This window comes from Pangasianodon hypophthalmus, chromosome 9 (genome assembly GCF_027358585.1).
Source record: "Pangasianodon hypophthalmus isolate fPanHyp1 chromosome 9, fPanHyp1.pri, whole genome shotgun sequence".
Lineage (NCBI taxonomy): Eukaryota > Metazoa > Chordata > Actinopteri > Siluriformes > Pangasiidae > Pangasianodon > Pangasianodon hypophthalmus.
In genome coordinates, this window is record NC_069718.1 from 2,174,517 (window position 1) to 2,192,016 (window position 17,500).

General features: G+C 45.8%; 1 protein-coding gene across 4 annotated transcripts in view; it reads right to left on the minus strand.

The window, feature by feature from the left end:
• Nucleotides 1-123: 123 nt before the first annotated feature.
• The window catches only part of atf6b (activating transcription factor 6 beta), an 18,335-nt gene continuing 958 nt past the window's right edge, over nt 124-17,500 (minus strand). The window contains exons 2-17 of one of the 4 annotated variants that reach the window (XM_034307534.2): nt 16,510-16,574; nt 12,896-12,977; nt 12,524-12,583; nt 12,292-12,374; nt 11,188-11,341; nt 10,921-11,016; nt 10,621-10,781; nt 5,214-5,393; nt 4,640-4,722; nt 4,337-4,549; nt 4,121-4,228; nt 3,915-4,014; nt 2,718-2,785; nt 2,514-2,613; nt 2,325-2,409; nt 124-2,167 (exon numbers count right to left, since the gene is read on the minus strand). In XM_034307534.2, coding sequence (XP_034163425.1) covers nt 1,905-2,167; nt 2,325-2,409; nt 2,514-2,613; nt 2,718-2,785; nt 3,915-4,014; nt 4,121-4,228; nt 4,337-4,549; nt 4,640-4,722; nt 5,214-5,393; nt 10,621-10,781; nt 10,921-11,016; nt 11,188-11,341; nt 12,292-12,374; nt 12,524-12,583; nt 12,896-12,977; nt 16,510-16,574 — 1,901 coding nt within the window. In that variant the 3' untranslated portion in view covers nt 124-1,904. Of the gene's footprint in view, nt 2,168-2,324; nt 2,410-2,513; nt 2,614-2,717; nt 2,789-3,914; nt 4,015-4,120; nt 4,229-4,336; nt 4,550-4,639; nt 4,723-5,213; nt 5,394-10,620; nt 10,782-10,920; nt 11,017-11,187; nt 11,348-12,291; nt 12,375-12,523; nt 12,584-12,895; nt 12,978-16,509; nt 16,575-17,500 lie in introns of all 4 variants that reach the window. The other 3 variants (XM_053237166.1, XM_053237165.1, XM_053237164.1) reach the window with 3 other exon arrangements.

A 17,500-nucleotide genomic window follows, 5' to 3' on the forward strand; every position in this document is an offset into this window, starting at 1 on the left:
TTATCTCAGGATCTACTTTTTCCAGATTACGGCCTTCAAATATAGAATATATAAAATGTAGTGGGGAAAAAAGAGAAATGTTTACGTGTTGGATGAAGAACAAATAAAATTCTTTAAAAAAAAAAAAAACAAAAAACAAACACAATAAAAAATGTAAAAAAAAATGTAAAAAGCAAATGTGAGGAAGTGCACATGGTATGATCACAAGCTCCCGTTATTTACAAGCGACGATGTCGTAATTGTGATCTAAAGTGGCTGCGTCTAAATAACAAACATATAAACGTGTATAAAGCTCCCTTTAGACGTGAATAGAGTAATAAAGTCTCGAAATTTTACGCAGCTACAATTATCGAATAAAAACAGATTTTAAATATACACTATATTACAATTTCAGACATTGTCAATGCGTTTCTACAACAACTGTAGCTTTAGCTTTCCCACTACGAGGCGCTGTTCGGGTCGGAATTGCTAAACTGTCACTTCCTGTGTGCTTGGTTTAGGATTCAGGCTCCGCCCACAAATGCTAGAGCACGCAGAATCAGTTCTAATAGTGGTTATTTTACGTTTTGGGCGTTTAGCATTAAAAGCATCGTGACTTCAGAATGGATTCTAACAAACACACATGAGTATTTGGGATACAATTCCGAACTTCCGGGTTTTTTCTGACACAGTAATTGACATTTGCATCGATCACAAGCTTCTCATTTAAATAAAAGCACAGTATGATTCTCAAATCAAAACAATAAACCACAAAGACAACAGCGATGACTGGCATCAAGTAGGAAGTAAAAAAACTTAAGATACAAATATACAAAACACTCTCCTTAAGGTCTCTCACGGGAATTCTGGGAATTTGGTGTTCCATACAAGGGAAATCTCGGAGTTCACTGACCCATACAGGGAATGGGAAATTTTAGTATTTTGGTTACATGTACTGTATATCAGAATTCTTAGTTTAGCCACCCATACATGGGAATTCTGGGAGTTCACTGAGCAATACATGGGAATTCTGGGAGGTTAGAGACCTGCACAGCTCACTGGACCTCCAGAATTCCCCTGTACAAGTTATTGAACTCCCAGAATTCCCCAGTATGCTTTGCAAACCTTCCCAAGCTGTACAGGGGGACTGTGGGACTTTGGTGAGCTCTGATAGAATTCTGGGAGTTTAGGGACCCGTACAGTGGAATTCTGGGAATTTGGGGACCCGTACAGTGGAATTCTGGGAGTTTGGGGACCCGTACAGTGGAATTCTGGGAGTTTGGGGACCCATACTGTGGAAGTCTGGGAGTTTGGGGACCCGTACAGTGGAATTCTGGGAGTTTGGGGACCCGTACTGTGGAATTCTGGGAGTTTGGGGACCCGTACTGTGGAATTCGGGGACCAGTACAGTACAAGTCTGGAAGTTTGGAGACCCGCACTGTGGAATTCTGGGAGTTTGGGACCCGCACTGTGGAATTCTGGGAGTTTGGGGAGATTTTAACTAATCACCCAGTAGAAATCGATTATAGCTACAGCATAATCCTAGGGACGAATCTTCCAGAAACTACAACGTCAGTGTTACCATAGAAACAAACGAACAAACAAACTAACTTTAGAGCTTTTAAATCACTGTTACATTTCTTTATCTTCAGCTCCATGAGATTTGGACATTCACAGGGTTATGTTTTATATTAACATTGGAATTACAGGAGCTGGAGGATGAATAATGGGGAATTCTGGGATTTAAAACCTCTGCATTGTGTATGTGTCTGGTATCGTTTAAAATATTTTATAAAGTTAATCTGCAGTTGTTTCCTGTTGATTAGACAAATACAACACAGAGAAAGTGTGTGTGTGTGTGCGCGTATGTGTGTGTGTGAGTGTGTGTGTGTGCCTGTGCACATTTTCCCTTTTTCTCCGCTTCATTACGATCCCGACTGTGTGATCAGAAACTCCGCCTCCCTCCTCCTGACAGACAGGGGCTGTCTGGTCGCCGAGGCCCCGCCCCCATGCGGTTGCCGGGTGTGGTTGCCGTGGTGATGGTGGTGAGAGGGCGGGTTCGGGGGCGTGTCTCTGAGCGAGGGCGGGACCACGGAGGATTTGATGGGGATTATTCTGGTGTCCATGACTTCACAGTCCACCTGCATCATCAGCTCGTATCCACCCTGAGACGAGTTATACACCGACTCTGAACACACACACACACACACACACACACACACACACACACACATTACACACACACACACACACACACACACACACACGCATTACACATTACATCCTGCTGTAGTTAAAGTGCTTTATAAACAAAGCAGATTTTTTTTTGCTTTGAGGTATGTTACCGTTGACGGCCATGGCAGGCATGACGAGGGACATTTTGGGTCGTGTGGTTTTGTTGTGACTGATCGCAGGAAGAAGCAGATGATCCTGAGAGAGAGAGAGAGAGAGAAAGAGAGAGATTTTCATTTTTAATTAATCCTGTATACGTTTATTAATCGCTAATTAGCATGTGAACATGCTCAGAGTCTCACCCGTCTAAAGGAGACGACATAAAACGTGTCTTCACGCCGATCGATGGCATCCAGGAAGTCGCTGTAGCTCACCTCAGGGCCGGGTAAGAGCTGCAGCTGACTGTGTACACACACACACACACACACACACACACAATACTGCATAACAATGTCCTTTAGCTCACACGAATGTGAAATGCATGCTGGGTAATGCAGTCCTCCCACCTTTCGATGGAGCGGTGAGTCTCGATGGGGAGGTAGCGTGAGAAGTTTGTCTTCCTGTGCTGAGCTTTCTGCTGGAGGAGACAAATGTGTGTTACACGGTCACATTCACACACCCACCACACACTCTTCATACACAGCTCCACCACAGGAACCACTGCATGAACAATTTAAGTGAGGAACTGTTTCAGCAAGCTTTTAGACGTGTTTCCACCAGAAGAACATTTGAAGTATGTTTCCACTACAGGAACTTTTTCAAGAACATTTTCGGTACCATCAGAGGAACCATTTCAGGAACATTTTAGGCATGCTATCACCTGAGGAACCATTTCAGGAACATTTTAGGCATGCAATCACCTGAGGAACCATTTCAGGAACATTTTAGCTACTTTTCCACCAGAGGAACCATTTCAGGAACATTTTAGGCATGCTATCACCAGAGGAACCATTTCAGGAACATTTTAGGCATGCTATCACCAGAGGAACCATTTCAGGAACATTTTAGGCATGCTATCACCAGAGGAACCATTTCAGGAACATTTTAGCTACTTTTCCACCAGAGGAACCATTTCAGGAACATTTTAGGCATGCTATCACCAGAGGAACCATTTCAGGAACATTTTAGCTGTCCAGTTGTCTTACTCTCTGTCTATCTGACTGTCCAGCTTTCTGACCATCTTTCCATCTGACCCTCTATCTGACTATCTGACTACCTGTCTGTTACGTTAGCAACAGAGGAACTATTTTGGGAAGGCTTTGAGCACGGTTCTTCCACAGGAATGATTTCAGAACTTTAGGTATATTTTAGGTCCTTTTTTTTTAACCAAATGAGCCATTTCAGTTTCATGTTTTAGTTTCAGGTACTGTTTTACTAGATAGAGGAGCAGAAGGATCATTTCAATAATGGTCTGTTTTCACCAGAGCAACCATTTGAGGAACCCTTTTAAGATGTTCGCGCTAGAGAAACTTTCTCAGCAGTATGTTAGGTACCTTTTCATGTGATTCCACCATTTTAGGAACAATTTAAATACATTTTAAACAGAAGAACCATTTCTGTGGATGGGTTAGGGATTGTAGGGGCATTTTAAGGAATTTTAGATCATTAATACTCACTGTCTAAACACTGCATGTCTTAAACATCTGTTTACACCACGGTGTGTGTGTGTGTGTGTGTGTGTGTGTGTGTGTGTGTGTATATACCTGTGCTATTTTTGCCTTCTGTGCGATCTTGGGTTTGCGGTTTGTCTTCTTCCTGTCGATCTGATGGCGATGAACCCAACCACGCAGCTCATCAGCTAGCCTGAGACAGACAGACACACACACACACACACACACAAATGAACAGACTCTTGGTGATTATAACACATGAGAAGGTCAGGGGTCTTGGCCCCGGTTGCCATGCCAACCTGAGTGACTCGGAGCGATTGAACTGCCTGCAGTCGGAGGAGGAGAAGAGCCGGTCGATGTCCTGTAAGACGAGATCCTTCACCTCGCTGAACACACTGCTCACATTCCTGCACAGAGAGACGGAGAACACTCAATAATAAAGTTAATTAATATTAATCATTATGTTTTTTATTATTATTATTATTATTATTATTATTATTAATGAGAGCAGTCACCTGAAGTGAAAGGCGTCAGCGTTATCCCTCTCCACCTCTCCTCTCCTCCACCTGTCCTCTCCCGTGTCCTCCTCACTGTCCAGCCTGTCCTCCGCCGCTCTGTCGTTCACCACCCGGCCCGGCTCCTTCTCTCTATCGTACACCAGCAGGTGTCTCCCTGTATGAAGCTCCTCCCCTTCCTCCAGTGCAGACGGTAACTTCCTGTCCGTGATGCTGAGAGAGACGGACAACGGTTTGTTTTTTTGCGGCCATTTCGTTTGTGAAATCGGCAGTTTAATCGCAGAGCTGTCGTGTGTGTTTTACCTGACAGGAGCGAAGCTGAAGGTGATGAAGAGCAGCAGCACCATCACACACACCGCTCGCTTACTGGTGCCCGATTCAGCACCCTGTTACACACACACACGCATATGCACACACACACGCACACACACACGCGCGCACACACGCGCACGCACACACGCGCGCACACGCGCGCACACACGCACACACACGCGCACACACGCGCACACACGCGCACACGCACGCACACACGCACGCACACACGCACACACACGCGCACACACGCGCACACACGTGCACACGCGCACACACACACGCGCGCACACACGCGCACACACACGCACACACACGCACACAGGACATTTTTCAAGTGTCTATTTGTAAAGATACACTAACAATATTATAATGCATTATAACATGTTTATAAAGAGAACAGAGATAGAATTTTTTAAATGACAATACACACAAACTAACTCTCTCATACAGTCTGTCTGTCCATCCGTCTGTCTGTCTGTCCGTCCGTCCGTCCGTCTGTCTGTCTGTCTCTCTGTCCGTCCACCTGATTATCTGTCATTCTGACCACCTGTCTGTGTCTGACCTCTTTGCTGGCGAGTCTGATTCGCAGGGCGTGGTTCTCTCGACGCAGGCGTTCGTTCTCCTGCTGTGCCTCTCTCAGCTGAGCCTCCAGGTTCTGTACGTACTCCTTCTTCTTCTTCCGACTCTGACACGCAGACTCGCGGTTCTTTATCATCCTCTGCTGTCGCTTCAGCACCTTCATCTGAGGAAGAGGAGGAGCAGAGTCAGCCAACCGCTCATCACACCACCACAACGATAACGGCAAAAAACAGCCACTCCACCCCTGAATACTTTATTCCATCTTTATTCCTTAGGGTTACTGACCATTACCGCAAGTTGGTAACCTAATGTGTATGGAATAGTGAAGTGTAGAGCATAGCGAGGTGTAGGGAATAGTGAAGTGTATGGAATAACACAGTATGGAATTCTGAAGTGTACACAAAACTATAGTGCAGGTAACACAGAGGCGTGGGGAATACAGAGGCGTGGGGAATAGTGAGGTGTAGGGAATACAGAGGCGTAGGGAATAGTGAGGCGTAGGGAATACAGAGTTGTAGGGAATACAGAGTTGTAGGGAATACAGAGTTGTAGGGAATACAGAGGCGTAGGGAATACAGAGGCGTAGGGAATACAGAGGCGTAGGGAACAGTGAGGCGTAGGGAATAGTGAGGCGTAGGGAATACAGAGGCGTGGGGAATACAGAGGCGTAGGGAACAGTGAGGCGTAGGGAATAGTGAGGCGTAGGGAATACAGAGGCGTAGGGAATACAGAGGCGTAGGGAACAGTGAGGCGTAGGGAATAGTGAGGCGTAGGGAATAGTGAGGCGTAGGGTATACAGAGGCGTAGGGTATACAGAGGCGTAGGGTATACAGAGGCGTAGGGAATACAGAGTTGTAGGGAATAGAGGCGTAGGGAATACAGAGTTGTAGGGAATACAGAGTTGTAGGGAATACAGAGGCGTGGGGAATACAGAGGCGTGGGGAATACAGAGGCGTGGGGAATACAGAGGCGTGGGGAATACAGAGGCGTAGGGAACAGTGAGGCGTAGGGAATAGTGAGGCGTAGGGAATAGTGAGGCGTAGGGTATACAGAGGCGTAGGGAATACAGAGTTGTAGGGAATAGAGGCGTAGGGAATACAGAGCTGTAGGGAATACAGAGGCGTAGGGAACACAGAGTTGTAGGGAATACGGTGTTGTAGGGAATACAGAGGCGTAGGGAATACAGAGGTGTAGGGAATACAGAGTTGTAGGGAATACAGAGGCGTAGGGAACACAGAGGCGTAGGGAACACAGAGGCGTAGGGAACACAGAGTTGTAGGGAATACAGAGGCGTAGGGAACACAGAGGCGTAGGGAACACAGAGTTGTAGGGAACACAGAGGCGTAGGGAACACAGAGGCGTAGGGAACACAGAGGCGTAGGGAATAGTGAAGTGTAGGGAATACAGAGGCGTAGGGAATAGTGAAGTGTAGGGAATACAGAGGCGTAGGGGACACAGAGTTGTAGGGAACACAGAGTTGTAGGGAACACAGAGGCGTAGGGAACACAGAGGCGTAGGGAATAGTGAAGTGTAGGGAATACAGAGGCGTAGGGAATAGTGAAGTGTAGGGAATACAGAGGCGTAGGGAATAGTGAAGTGTAGGGAATACAGAGGCGTAGGGAACACAGAGGCGTAGGGAACACAGAGGCGTAGGGAACACAGAGTTGTAGGGAACACAGAGTTGTAGGGAACACAGAGTTGTAGGGAACACAGAGGCGTAGGGAACACAGAGGCGTAGGGAACACAGAGGCGTAGGGAACACAGAGTTGTAGGGAACACAGAGGCGTAGGGAATAGTGAAGTGTAGGGAATACAGAGGCGTAGGGAACACAGAGGCGTAGGGAACACAGAGGCGTAGGGAATACAGAGTTGTAGGGAACACAGAGGCGTAGAGAACACAGAGGCGTAGGGAATACAGAGGCGTAGGGAACACAGAGGCGTAGGGAATACAGAGTTGTAGGGAATACAGAGGCGTAGGGAACACAGAGGCGTAGGGAATACAGAGGCGTAGGGAACACAGAGGCGTAGGGAACACAGAGTTGTAGGGAACACAGAGGCGTAGGGAACACAGAGGCGTAGGGAACACAGAGTTGTAGGGAACACAGAGGCGTAGGGAATACAGAGGCGTAGGGAACACAGAGGCGTAGGGAACACAGAGGCGTAGGGAATACAGAGGCGTAGGGAATAGTGAAGTGTAGGGAATACAGAGTTGTAGGGAACACAGAGGCGTAGGGAACACAGAGGCGTAGGGAACACAGAGGCGTAGGGAACACAGAGGCGTAGGGAACACAGAGGCGTAGGGAACACAGAGTTGTAGGGAATACAGAGGCGTAGGGAATAGTGAAGTGTAGGGAATACAGAGTTGTAGGGAACACAGAGGCGTAGGGAATACAGAGTTGTAGGGAACACAGAGTTGTAGGGAACACAGAGGCGTAGGGAACACAGAGGCGTAGGGAACACAGAGTTGTAGGGAACACAGAGTTGTAGGGAACACAGAGGCGTAGGGAACACAGAGGCGTAGGGAACACAGTTGTAGGGAACACAGAGTTGTAGGGAACACAGAGGCGTAGGGAACACAGAGTTGTAGGGAACACAGAGGCGTAGAGAACACAGAGGCGTAGGGAACACAGAGTTGTAGGGAACACAGAGGCGTAGGGAACACAGAGGCGTAGGGAACACAGAGGCGTAGGGAACACAGAGGCGTAGGGAACACAGAGTTGTAGGGAACACAGAGGCGTAGGGAACACAGAGGCGTAGGGAACACAGAGGCGTAGGGAACACAGAGGCGTAGGGAACACAGAGTTGTAGGGAACACAGAGGCGTAGGGAACACAGAGGCGTAGGGAACACAGAGGCGTAGGGAACACAGAGGCGTAGGGAACACAGAGGCGTAGGGAATACAGAGGCGTAGGGAACACAGAGTTGTAGGGAACACAGAGGCGTAGGGAACACAGAGGCGTAGGGAATACAGAGTTGTAGGGAACACAGAGGCGTAGGGAACACAGAGGCGTAGGGAACACAGAGGCGTAGGGAACACAGAGTTGTAGGGAACACAGAGGCGTAGGGAATACAGAGTTGTAGGGAATACAGAGGCGTAGGGAATAGTGAAGTGTAGGGAATACAGAGTTGTAGGGAACACAGAGGCGTAGGGAACACAGAGGCGTAGGGAACACAGAGGCGTAGGGAACACAGAGGCGTAGGGAATACAGAGTTGTAGGGAACACAGAGTTGTAGGGAACACAGAGGCGTAGGGAACACAGAGGCGTAGGGAACACAGAGGCGTAGGGAATACAGAGTTGTAGGGAACACAGAGGCGTAGGGAACACAGAGGCGTAGGGAATACAGAGGCGTAGGGAACACAGAGGCGTAGGGAACACAGAGTTGTAGGGAACACAGAGGCGTAGGGAATACAGAGGCGTAGGGAACACAGAGGCGTAGGGAACACAGAGGCGTAGGGAACACAGAGGCGTAGGGAACACAGAGGCGTAGGGAACACAGAGGCGTAGGGAACACAGAGTTGTAGGGAACACAGAGTTGTAGGGAATACAGAGTTGTAGGGAACACAGAGGCGTAGGGAATACAGAGTTGTAGGGAATACAGAGTTGTAGGGAACACAGAGGCGTAGGGAACACAGAGGCGTAGGGAACACAGAGGCGTAGGGAACACAGAGGCGTAGGGAATACAGAGTTGTATTGAACACAGAGTTGTAGGGAATACAGAGGCGTAGGGAACACAGAGGCGTAGAGAACACAGAGGCGTAGGGAACACAGAGTTGTAGGGAATACAGAGTTGTAGGGAACACAGAGTTGTAGGGAATACAGAGGCGTAGGGAACACAGAGGCGTAGGGAATACAGAGTTGTAGGGAACACAGAGTTGTAGGGAACACAGAGGCGTAGGGAACACAGAGTTGTAGGGAACACAGAGGCGTAGGGAACACAGAGTTGTAGGGAACACAGAGGCGTAGGGAACACAGAGTTGTAGGGAACACAGAGGCGTAGGGAACACAGAGGCGTAGGGAACACAGAGGCGTAGAGAACACAGAGGCGTAGGGAACACAGAGTTGTAGGGAACACAGAGTTGTAGGGAACACAGAGTTGTAGGGAACACAGAGGCGTAGGGAACACAGAGGCGTAGGGAACACAGAGTTGTAGGGAACACAGAGGCGTAGGGAACACAGAGTTGTAGGGAACACAGAGTTGTAGGGAACACAGAGGCGTAGGGAACACAGAGGCGTAGGGAACACAGAGTTGTAGGGAACACAGAGGCGTAGGGAACACAGAGGCGTAGGGAACACAGAGTTGTAGGGAACACAGAGGCGTAGGGAACACAGAGGCGTAGGGAACACAGAGGCGTAGGGAACACAGAGTTGTAGGGAACACAGAGGCGTAGGGAACACAGAGGCGTAGAGAACACAGAGGCGTAGGGAACACAGAGTTGTAGGGAACACAGAGTTGTAGGGAACACAGAGGCGTAGGGAACACAGAGGCGTAGGGAACACAGAGTTGTAGGGAACACAGAGTTGTAGGGAACACAGAGGCGTAGGGAACACAGAGGCGTAGGGAACACAGAGGCGTAGGGAACACAGAGGCGTAGGGAACACAGAGTTGTAGGGAACACAGAGTTGTAGGGAACACAGAGGCGTAGGGAACACAGAGGCGTAGGGAACACAGAGGCGTAGGGAACACAGAGGCGTAGGGAACACAGAGGCGTAGGGAACACAGAGTTGTAGGGAACACAGAGTTGTAGGGAATACAGAGTTGTAGGGAACACAGAGGCGTAGGGAACACAGAGGCGTAGGGAACACAGAGGCGTAGGGAACACAGAGTTGTAGGGAACACAGAGTTGTAGGGAACACAGAGGCGTAGGGAACACAGAGGCGTAGGGAACACAGAGTTGTAGGGAATACAGAGTTGTAGGGAATACAGAGGCGTAGGGAATACAGAGGCGTAGGGAACACAGAGGCGTAGGGAACACAGAGTTGTAGGGAATACAGAGTTGTAGGGAATACAGAGGCGTAGGGAATACTGAGGCGTAGGGAACACAGAGGCGTAGGGAACACAGAGGCGTAGGGAATACAGAGTTGTAGGGAATACAGAGTTGTAGGGAATACAGAGGCGTAGGGAATACAGAGGCGTAGGGAACACAGAGGCGTAGGGAACACAGAGTTGTAGGGAATACAGAGTTGTAGGGAATACAGAGGCGTAGGGAATACTGAGGCGTAGGGAACACAGAGGCGTAGGGAATAGTGAAGTGTACAAGATGGTGAAGCGTATATAGAAATATAAGGTAAGTGTATGAGATACTTTAGCATACACTTAAGAGTTTGAAAACAAAATAATGCCAACGCATGCGCACACACACACACGCGCGCACACACGCCCACACACTCACATCAATGTCGCTGCAGTTGCTGCCAGGCAGAGAGGATGCTGGGATGATGGGCTTGGTGGTAGGCGGGGCTGTAGGGCTGGTGCAGTGCACGCTGGGAGACACGGGCTCCACTTTAACGATGGCCGGAGTAGAGCCCAAACACACCGACGGGGACAGAACCACTGCAGCAGAGCACGCAGACATCAGTAAACAAAAAACACCAACCCATCTGACGGCTAATCACTCATAGGTGTGAAAACAGAAACGGGTAGATTTTAGCCAATCAGCTCGCAGTAAATAGAGAGGGGGAGGAGTCTGTACCTGGTGGTGTTCCCTGCAGGATCAGAGTTTTAGCGGCCATACACACTGGCCTCGGCTGTAGCACAGGCTTACTGCTCAGAATGGAGCCAGCGCTCACTACACACACACACACACACACACACACACACACACGCACAATTAATAACCAGAAATTTTCTCATTTTATTAAAAAATTAAGAGTAAAGACATTCAGTGTATCTTGGAAGTTAAGAAATGTGTGTGTGTGTGTGTGTGTGTGTGTGTGTGTGTGTGTGTGTGTGTATATACCTGTGGTCTGTGCTACTGTGGGAACAGGAAGTGTGGGTGGAGCTTGGTGAGGGGGCGCGGCTGTGGTTGCCACAGTAACCTCCATGGCACCCACCGGGGGGGAGAGAACATCTCCGTACATGTAGGGAGGCGTAGGAGGGTTCTCACCTTTCACCTGAAACTGAGAGAGACTTTATAAGTGTATACATACGTATAAACGTATAGATACGTCAAGCTGCACGATTAATCGCATTTACATCGTTATCGTGACGCGCGTTTCCGCCATGAACACAACGTATAATAAAACAGCTGAGAGGTTGGGAATAATAGTGTCACTGAAACGGCTTTACATGAGAATTAAATAATTACTTATTAAATTAATTCATTTAAAGTGAATAAATCCATGAATTTAAAATCAACTTGTAAATTGAAATCTGTTGCATCTAAATAAATAAATACATACGTTAAAATGCAACAGGTATCAATTTACAAAAAAAACAAAAACCAAGCATGGATGACAGAAATAAAATATATACGCAAATTAAAATCTGCATAACTATATAAAAATGTATTTATTAGTTATTTACTAAAAATGTAGTTTTACATTAATTATTAATGCTAGAATGAACGTGATTGTATTTATTCATTTAAACATATATATTAAGTCTTCGTTTATCGCATAAGGTCGTTGTGACACAGTCTTTATCTCTCTCACGCGCACACACACACACACACACACACACACACACACACACACACACACACACACACACACTTGGTGAAAGGGTAGAAGATCCTGGATACAGAAAAAACTTCAGGATGTGAGATAAAGACAATAAAAAGATAAAGAATGAGCAGAAAGACAGAGGAAGTTAAAAAAAAAAAGGAAAACGTTTACTCAGCTGCAGAGTCAGTAGTGAAAGGGGTAAATGCAAACAAGCCCTGTGTGTGTGTGTGTGTGTGTGTGTGAGTGAGAGAGAGACTGAGAGAGACAGCTTGTAGAGATGTAGATGGGGTGTAAGTGTAAAGTGTAAACAGATGTGTGAGAACATGCTCAATCAGTTAGAACAGCAGGGGGTCTGTGTGTGTGTGTGTGTGTGTGTGTGTGTGTGTGAGATTGTGTACCTGAGCTTCAGGTAAGGATGGTAGAGAGCTGTCTGAGGTTGGAGAAGACGAAGGAGACGGAGGCTCGGCCTTGACCTGGAACACTATAACACACACACACACACACACACACACACACACACACACACACACACACACATCAGTAAAGACAGTAGAACAAACAGAAGCCAATCTCACATCTAGGTATCAGACACACACACACACAAACACACATCCATTCGCACACACTCACACATGTCCACGGGCAGAGGCTCTGCTATCGTCATCTCGTCTTTCATAACTGACATGTCACCTGAAAAGAGAGAGAGAGAGAGAGAGAGAGAGAATTAGTCTGTAGCAAATAACACAGATATTAAATATACTTGTGATATTAAAAGTGTCTCAGTAATGTCATCTCAGTAACAGCATCTCAGTACCGTCATCGTAACAGCATCTCAGTACCGTCATCGTAACAGCATCTCAGTACCGTCATCGTAACAGCATCTCAGTACCGTTATCGTAACAGCATCTCAGTACCGTCATCGTAACAGCATCTCAGTACCGCGGCCATAACCACATTTCAGTAATGTCATCATAATCATTTCCTGGGGCAAAGATTGTTTACCTTCCAGCAGTTTGTTCTCCAGGTGTTTCCATGGTGCCACGGGGTTGTCTGGGTCAAGGGTCAGCACGAGGTCATTGTCAAGCTGTGGAGAAAAATTTAGTGTAATATGGAATTAAATTTGTGCCAAAAAACTTGAACGTAACAAACCTCTCATGTGGGCGGGGCTTAATAGTGATTAACTCTCATTGGCTAGTGAGATTTGGATCGACAGCTCCCTGACCTGGAAGTAGAGACTTCAGTGGCGTGAATTTTGGAGAGCGCTCTGGATGCGGTTCTCTGGATAGTTACAGTGTTTCTGCCAGGATGGCGAACGTAAACTCGCGAAACGTAAACTCGCGGAACGTAAACGCGCGGAACGTAAACTCGCGGAACGTAAACGAAAACTCTGGCAGCATGTTCATAAACCATGATTAGCAAAAAGGAAACTGAGAGAACTGTTAAGAAAGAATGCTGTTTATTTGAAGACTATGTTACATTTTTGCCACTGAGGTCACTGTTTTCACTTTCAGAGTGTTTTTCTTCTTTCTCATTGTATATATTTGTTCGTTTCTTGAAAAGTTACGTTCAATACTTTTGGCACAAATGTAGTTCCACAGTGTAATTCCATAGTGTATGGGTTTTCCAGCAGACATTAAAATTTTTTGTCTTGGGCTGTCTTGCAAATTCCACCCCACTTCCTACTGTACAGAAAACAGAATTTGTGATTCAAATGAACTATCTGGTTCTCTACGAGGTTTGTGTGTTATTCTGTGATGGTTACAGTCACATCACACAAGCTATCCAGCCATCCTCACCATCCAGCTCTACAGCCAGGTGGACTCAGAGATGGTTTAACCACTACAGTGAGTCTGGAGCTAATCTCACTTTACAAATGCTCTACAGCAGTGGACATCAACCCTGTTCCAGGAGATCTACCTTCCTGAAAACCATGATCGTGCCCACCTGCCCATCTAAGAAGTTCTTGATCAACTAAAACAGTTGTGATAGATCATGGTTGGAGATGAAATCTGCAGGAAGGTAGATCTCAAGGAAGAGGGCTGGTGACCACAGCTAGTTGAACTCCTCAATATCAGAGCACCACTTCCTGCACCATCTAAGTATTCGTTCTCCTGTTTCAAGAATCTGTTATATTTTATTCTGAAAAATCAAGGCAACTTTCCTTTTCCTCTTTCTAGAGCCAGCTAACATCTATGGCTAACCCAGTGCTGCCAATGCAGTAGAACGGTTACACTGCTGCAGTGATTCTAAAGCGTTAAAATAGTCCAGAAATGTATTTATCTTCACTCGAAGGTTTCTAGACCTGATCCAACCACCAAAACTGTCCTAGTGCTAGTTCAATCATTGCTAGTCTCCTGCTAATCCACTGCAACCGCACTAGAGCTGACTCAGCCACAGCAAGGTCTCTAGAACCGACACGACAGAAATTATCTAGAGCTGATCCAGACACAGCAAGTTCTCTAGAACCGACACTGCAAATTATCTAGAGACGTTAGAGTCTAGAAATGTTTTAAAGCAAACCTGGTTACTGCATATCAGTAAAGCTACCAAACTCAGTGCAAGTAATCTAGAGCTAACATTACTGTCTCTAGAGCTAATCCAGTCACTCTAACCGCTCCACTCCAACCGGGTTTCAGTACCGCGACGTAGAATGGGTGATTCTGGAGGTGGGGTAAAGACGCCGCCTTCCAAAAAAAATTACGTCACCGAACATGAGCAGAACACTGTTTTCTGCGCAGGCATTCCCAGGATCAGCCGTGTATGATGAAGGACAAAACAGTCATCCTGGTAACTATTTGTTCAATGTTTTATTATCTTACAGTTAAACGATTTTCTAAAACAAATCGTTTGGAACGTGCAGTACTTGTTATACGTTATGCTGTCTAGTGTGACATTCCTTTCTTCAGAAGGATGATGGTATGAGCGGGTGTAAAAGAGAAAGTCCTGTAAATCCTGAATCAACTGGTTCTTCAAACTGTCAGCTTTGCTCTTGCTGTGTAAATAAAGTTGAGAATGAAAGAGTGGATAATTATGAGTTTGTTTTTTTATATAATGGGGCAACAGCAGTGGGAACAATACTGAGATTAAAAAGGTTTCACTGCAGAGTTTTAGTCTTGCATGAGAGGATGCATGAGAGGACTGATGTAAGACTTTGAGCTTATTTAAGTGGACAAACATTTCATAACGGAATAGTATTTTTCAAACATGAAACCCCTGCGATCACAGACAGGCGACTAACTGCAGCAAAGGGCTTTTCTCTCTCCAAACTGCACATGATCATTGACATATGCAGATTCTCAAATAGACCACGCCCAGCTGATGATGCAATATCCTTTACGCTGTCCTGAAACCCCTGGAAATTAGTGCATGTCCACTCCAACCATGCGAGACCTAACAAAACCACTCCAGCCTTTCTAGACTTCTGCACTAATCTATTGACTTTCTTTACAGCTCATTCAGTTTGTTTTCACACTTGAGGGTTTTTTTTTCTTCCTCTGCCCGTTTGCTCTGAGAGTCTGCTACATTTGGCGGAGTATGAATGCTATTTTACTGAAAGCTGTGGTCTGGGGTTCACTTCGACTGACCGCATCAGGTTTGGAAGCTCTCAGAGTAATGTGATTGGTTCAACTTGTGGTGTTACTTCCTGTTTCACGATCGAGAGAAAGGGTTATTACAGTCAGCGAAGGAGACAGAACAACTTATCACTTACTACATACGGAGCTGAGAAGGCACTCAAACAAAAACAGCCACAACTCATAAAAACTCGACTTGAACCCAGAGCTAAGATCACCTGCTAATGATCTAGAGCTAATATCACACTACAAAAGCTAATTTAGTCTAGAGCTAATCACTCCTGAATATATAACACTGCAAGACTGGAAGATTGATTGTAGATATAATCTTGCACAATAATTGCTCTGGAGTTACTCTGCTTCTAGACACAGCTGGGCGATATGAAGATATAATATCGATATCATGATTAATTAGGTCGCAATACACTTTTCTGAGATATCAGGTATTGCAATTTTTTTAATAACATTTTTATGCCTTCTTTTCTAAAACTATATATATATATATATTATATTTGTTCTCCTTTTCAGTGTTTGAAAGGATTTATTTCTGTAGACATTTAAATAAATGTAGCTCACTTTTAATAGCTCACTCCAGTTTTCCCAGCAGTCTGTTAGGAAATCTAAATATCTTGATGCACATAACGTCTCGTAGAAACGTCTACAAAGGATCATATTACGATATTTATGCCGCATCGTCCAGCCGTGTATCTAGAGCTAATCCTAAAATCAGAGCAGCGGTCCTTAGCCTAGTTTAGCCACAGCTACTCTCCTAGCTGCAGCTAATCCTGAGATAATCGAACCACTGCACTGCTTCTAGGTCCAGCGCTAACTCTGTAGCGAAGTGTGTGTCGAGGGATTCACGGTGCTGTGCTGGGTGCAGGGATATCAGAGCTCCTGAACTTCATCATGACTCAAACAGGACATAATGGAGAGGTAATGTTAGCTGTTCCCTCACACACACACACACACACACACACACTCAGCACATTCACTGCTTACGGCGTAGGTGTGTGTCCGAGATAAAGAGAAAGAGAAAGGACTCACCAGTGTGTCATATTTCAGCCTGTCTTCACCCTCCTCCATACTCTCACACTGATACAGACAGGCATCTGAGACAGGAAAAAGAAAAGAGAGAGAGAGAGATACACTTTAGTGCAATGTTACATCACCATTTCTCTCAGTGTTACAGGGTTTTTTTGTAAACAACAGTACAGACATAACGCTATTGTTAACAGCAGGACAACAACTTCATCAACTTCCTCCTTCTGCAATACAGTGGCATGTTGCTGCAGGTTTCATTTTCTCCTCAACGCCAATGTTTTCAGCATTAATACTCCATAACAGCAGCTCTTACAAATCACAGGGTTTATACTAACGCACGTGTTATCGTTTCCATAGTAACAGCACATTCTCAGCGACTCGGACAGCGGACACTCCACGTGTGTAAAACGTGTTCAATCGCTAATATGGTGACGTTTTTTGGAAGGAGTCTCCAGTGGCAGCACTTTGTTACAGTCACGGGAGTTCAGGACAGAGGAGTTTTTACGGATTTGAGCGAATAAAACTGTAAGTGTTGGTAAAACGCTGTGGTGGAAGAGGAATAAAACATGTGAAGGAGAAGTGCTGTTGTGGGAAAATAACTTCAGGATGCTCACGGGAACACCGCTTCATTCATCACACCACGCTTACATGTTTTACGAGGTGTCAGAATTTATCATTTATCGCAACACTACAGTTTGTCGTAGAGTTCCACTTTCTCTGATTATCATAACCTGGCACTTTATTTGTCAGTAATACAGTAATAGTGTTTATGTCATTATATCATTATTGTGGTATACAATTTCACTCAACTATATCAACGCTGTTGTTTATTATAAATACCGTTTATCGCTGTGACATGATTCACTTTATTATAATATTACAGTTTATCATCAAGTGACAGATTCTCCAATGTTATGGGATATTAATAGCTAGTATTAATTTGTGAATAATTTGTTTTTCTCTCAGTTTAGTGGTTTAACAGCACACTATTGTT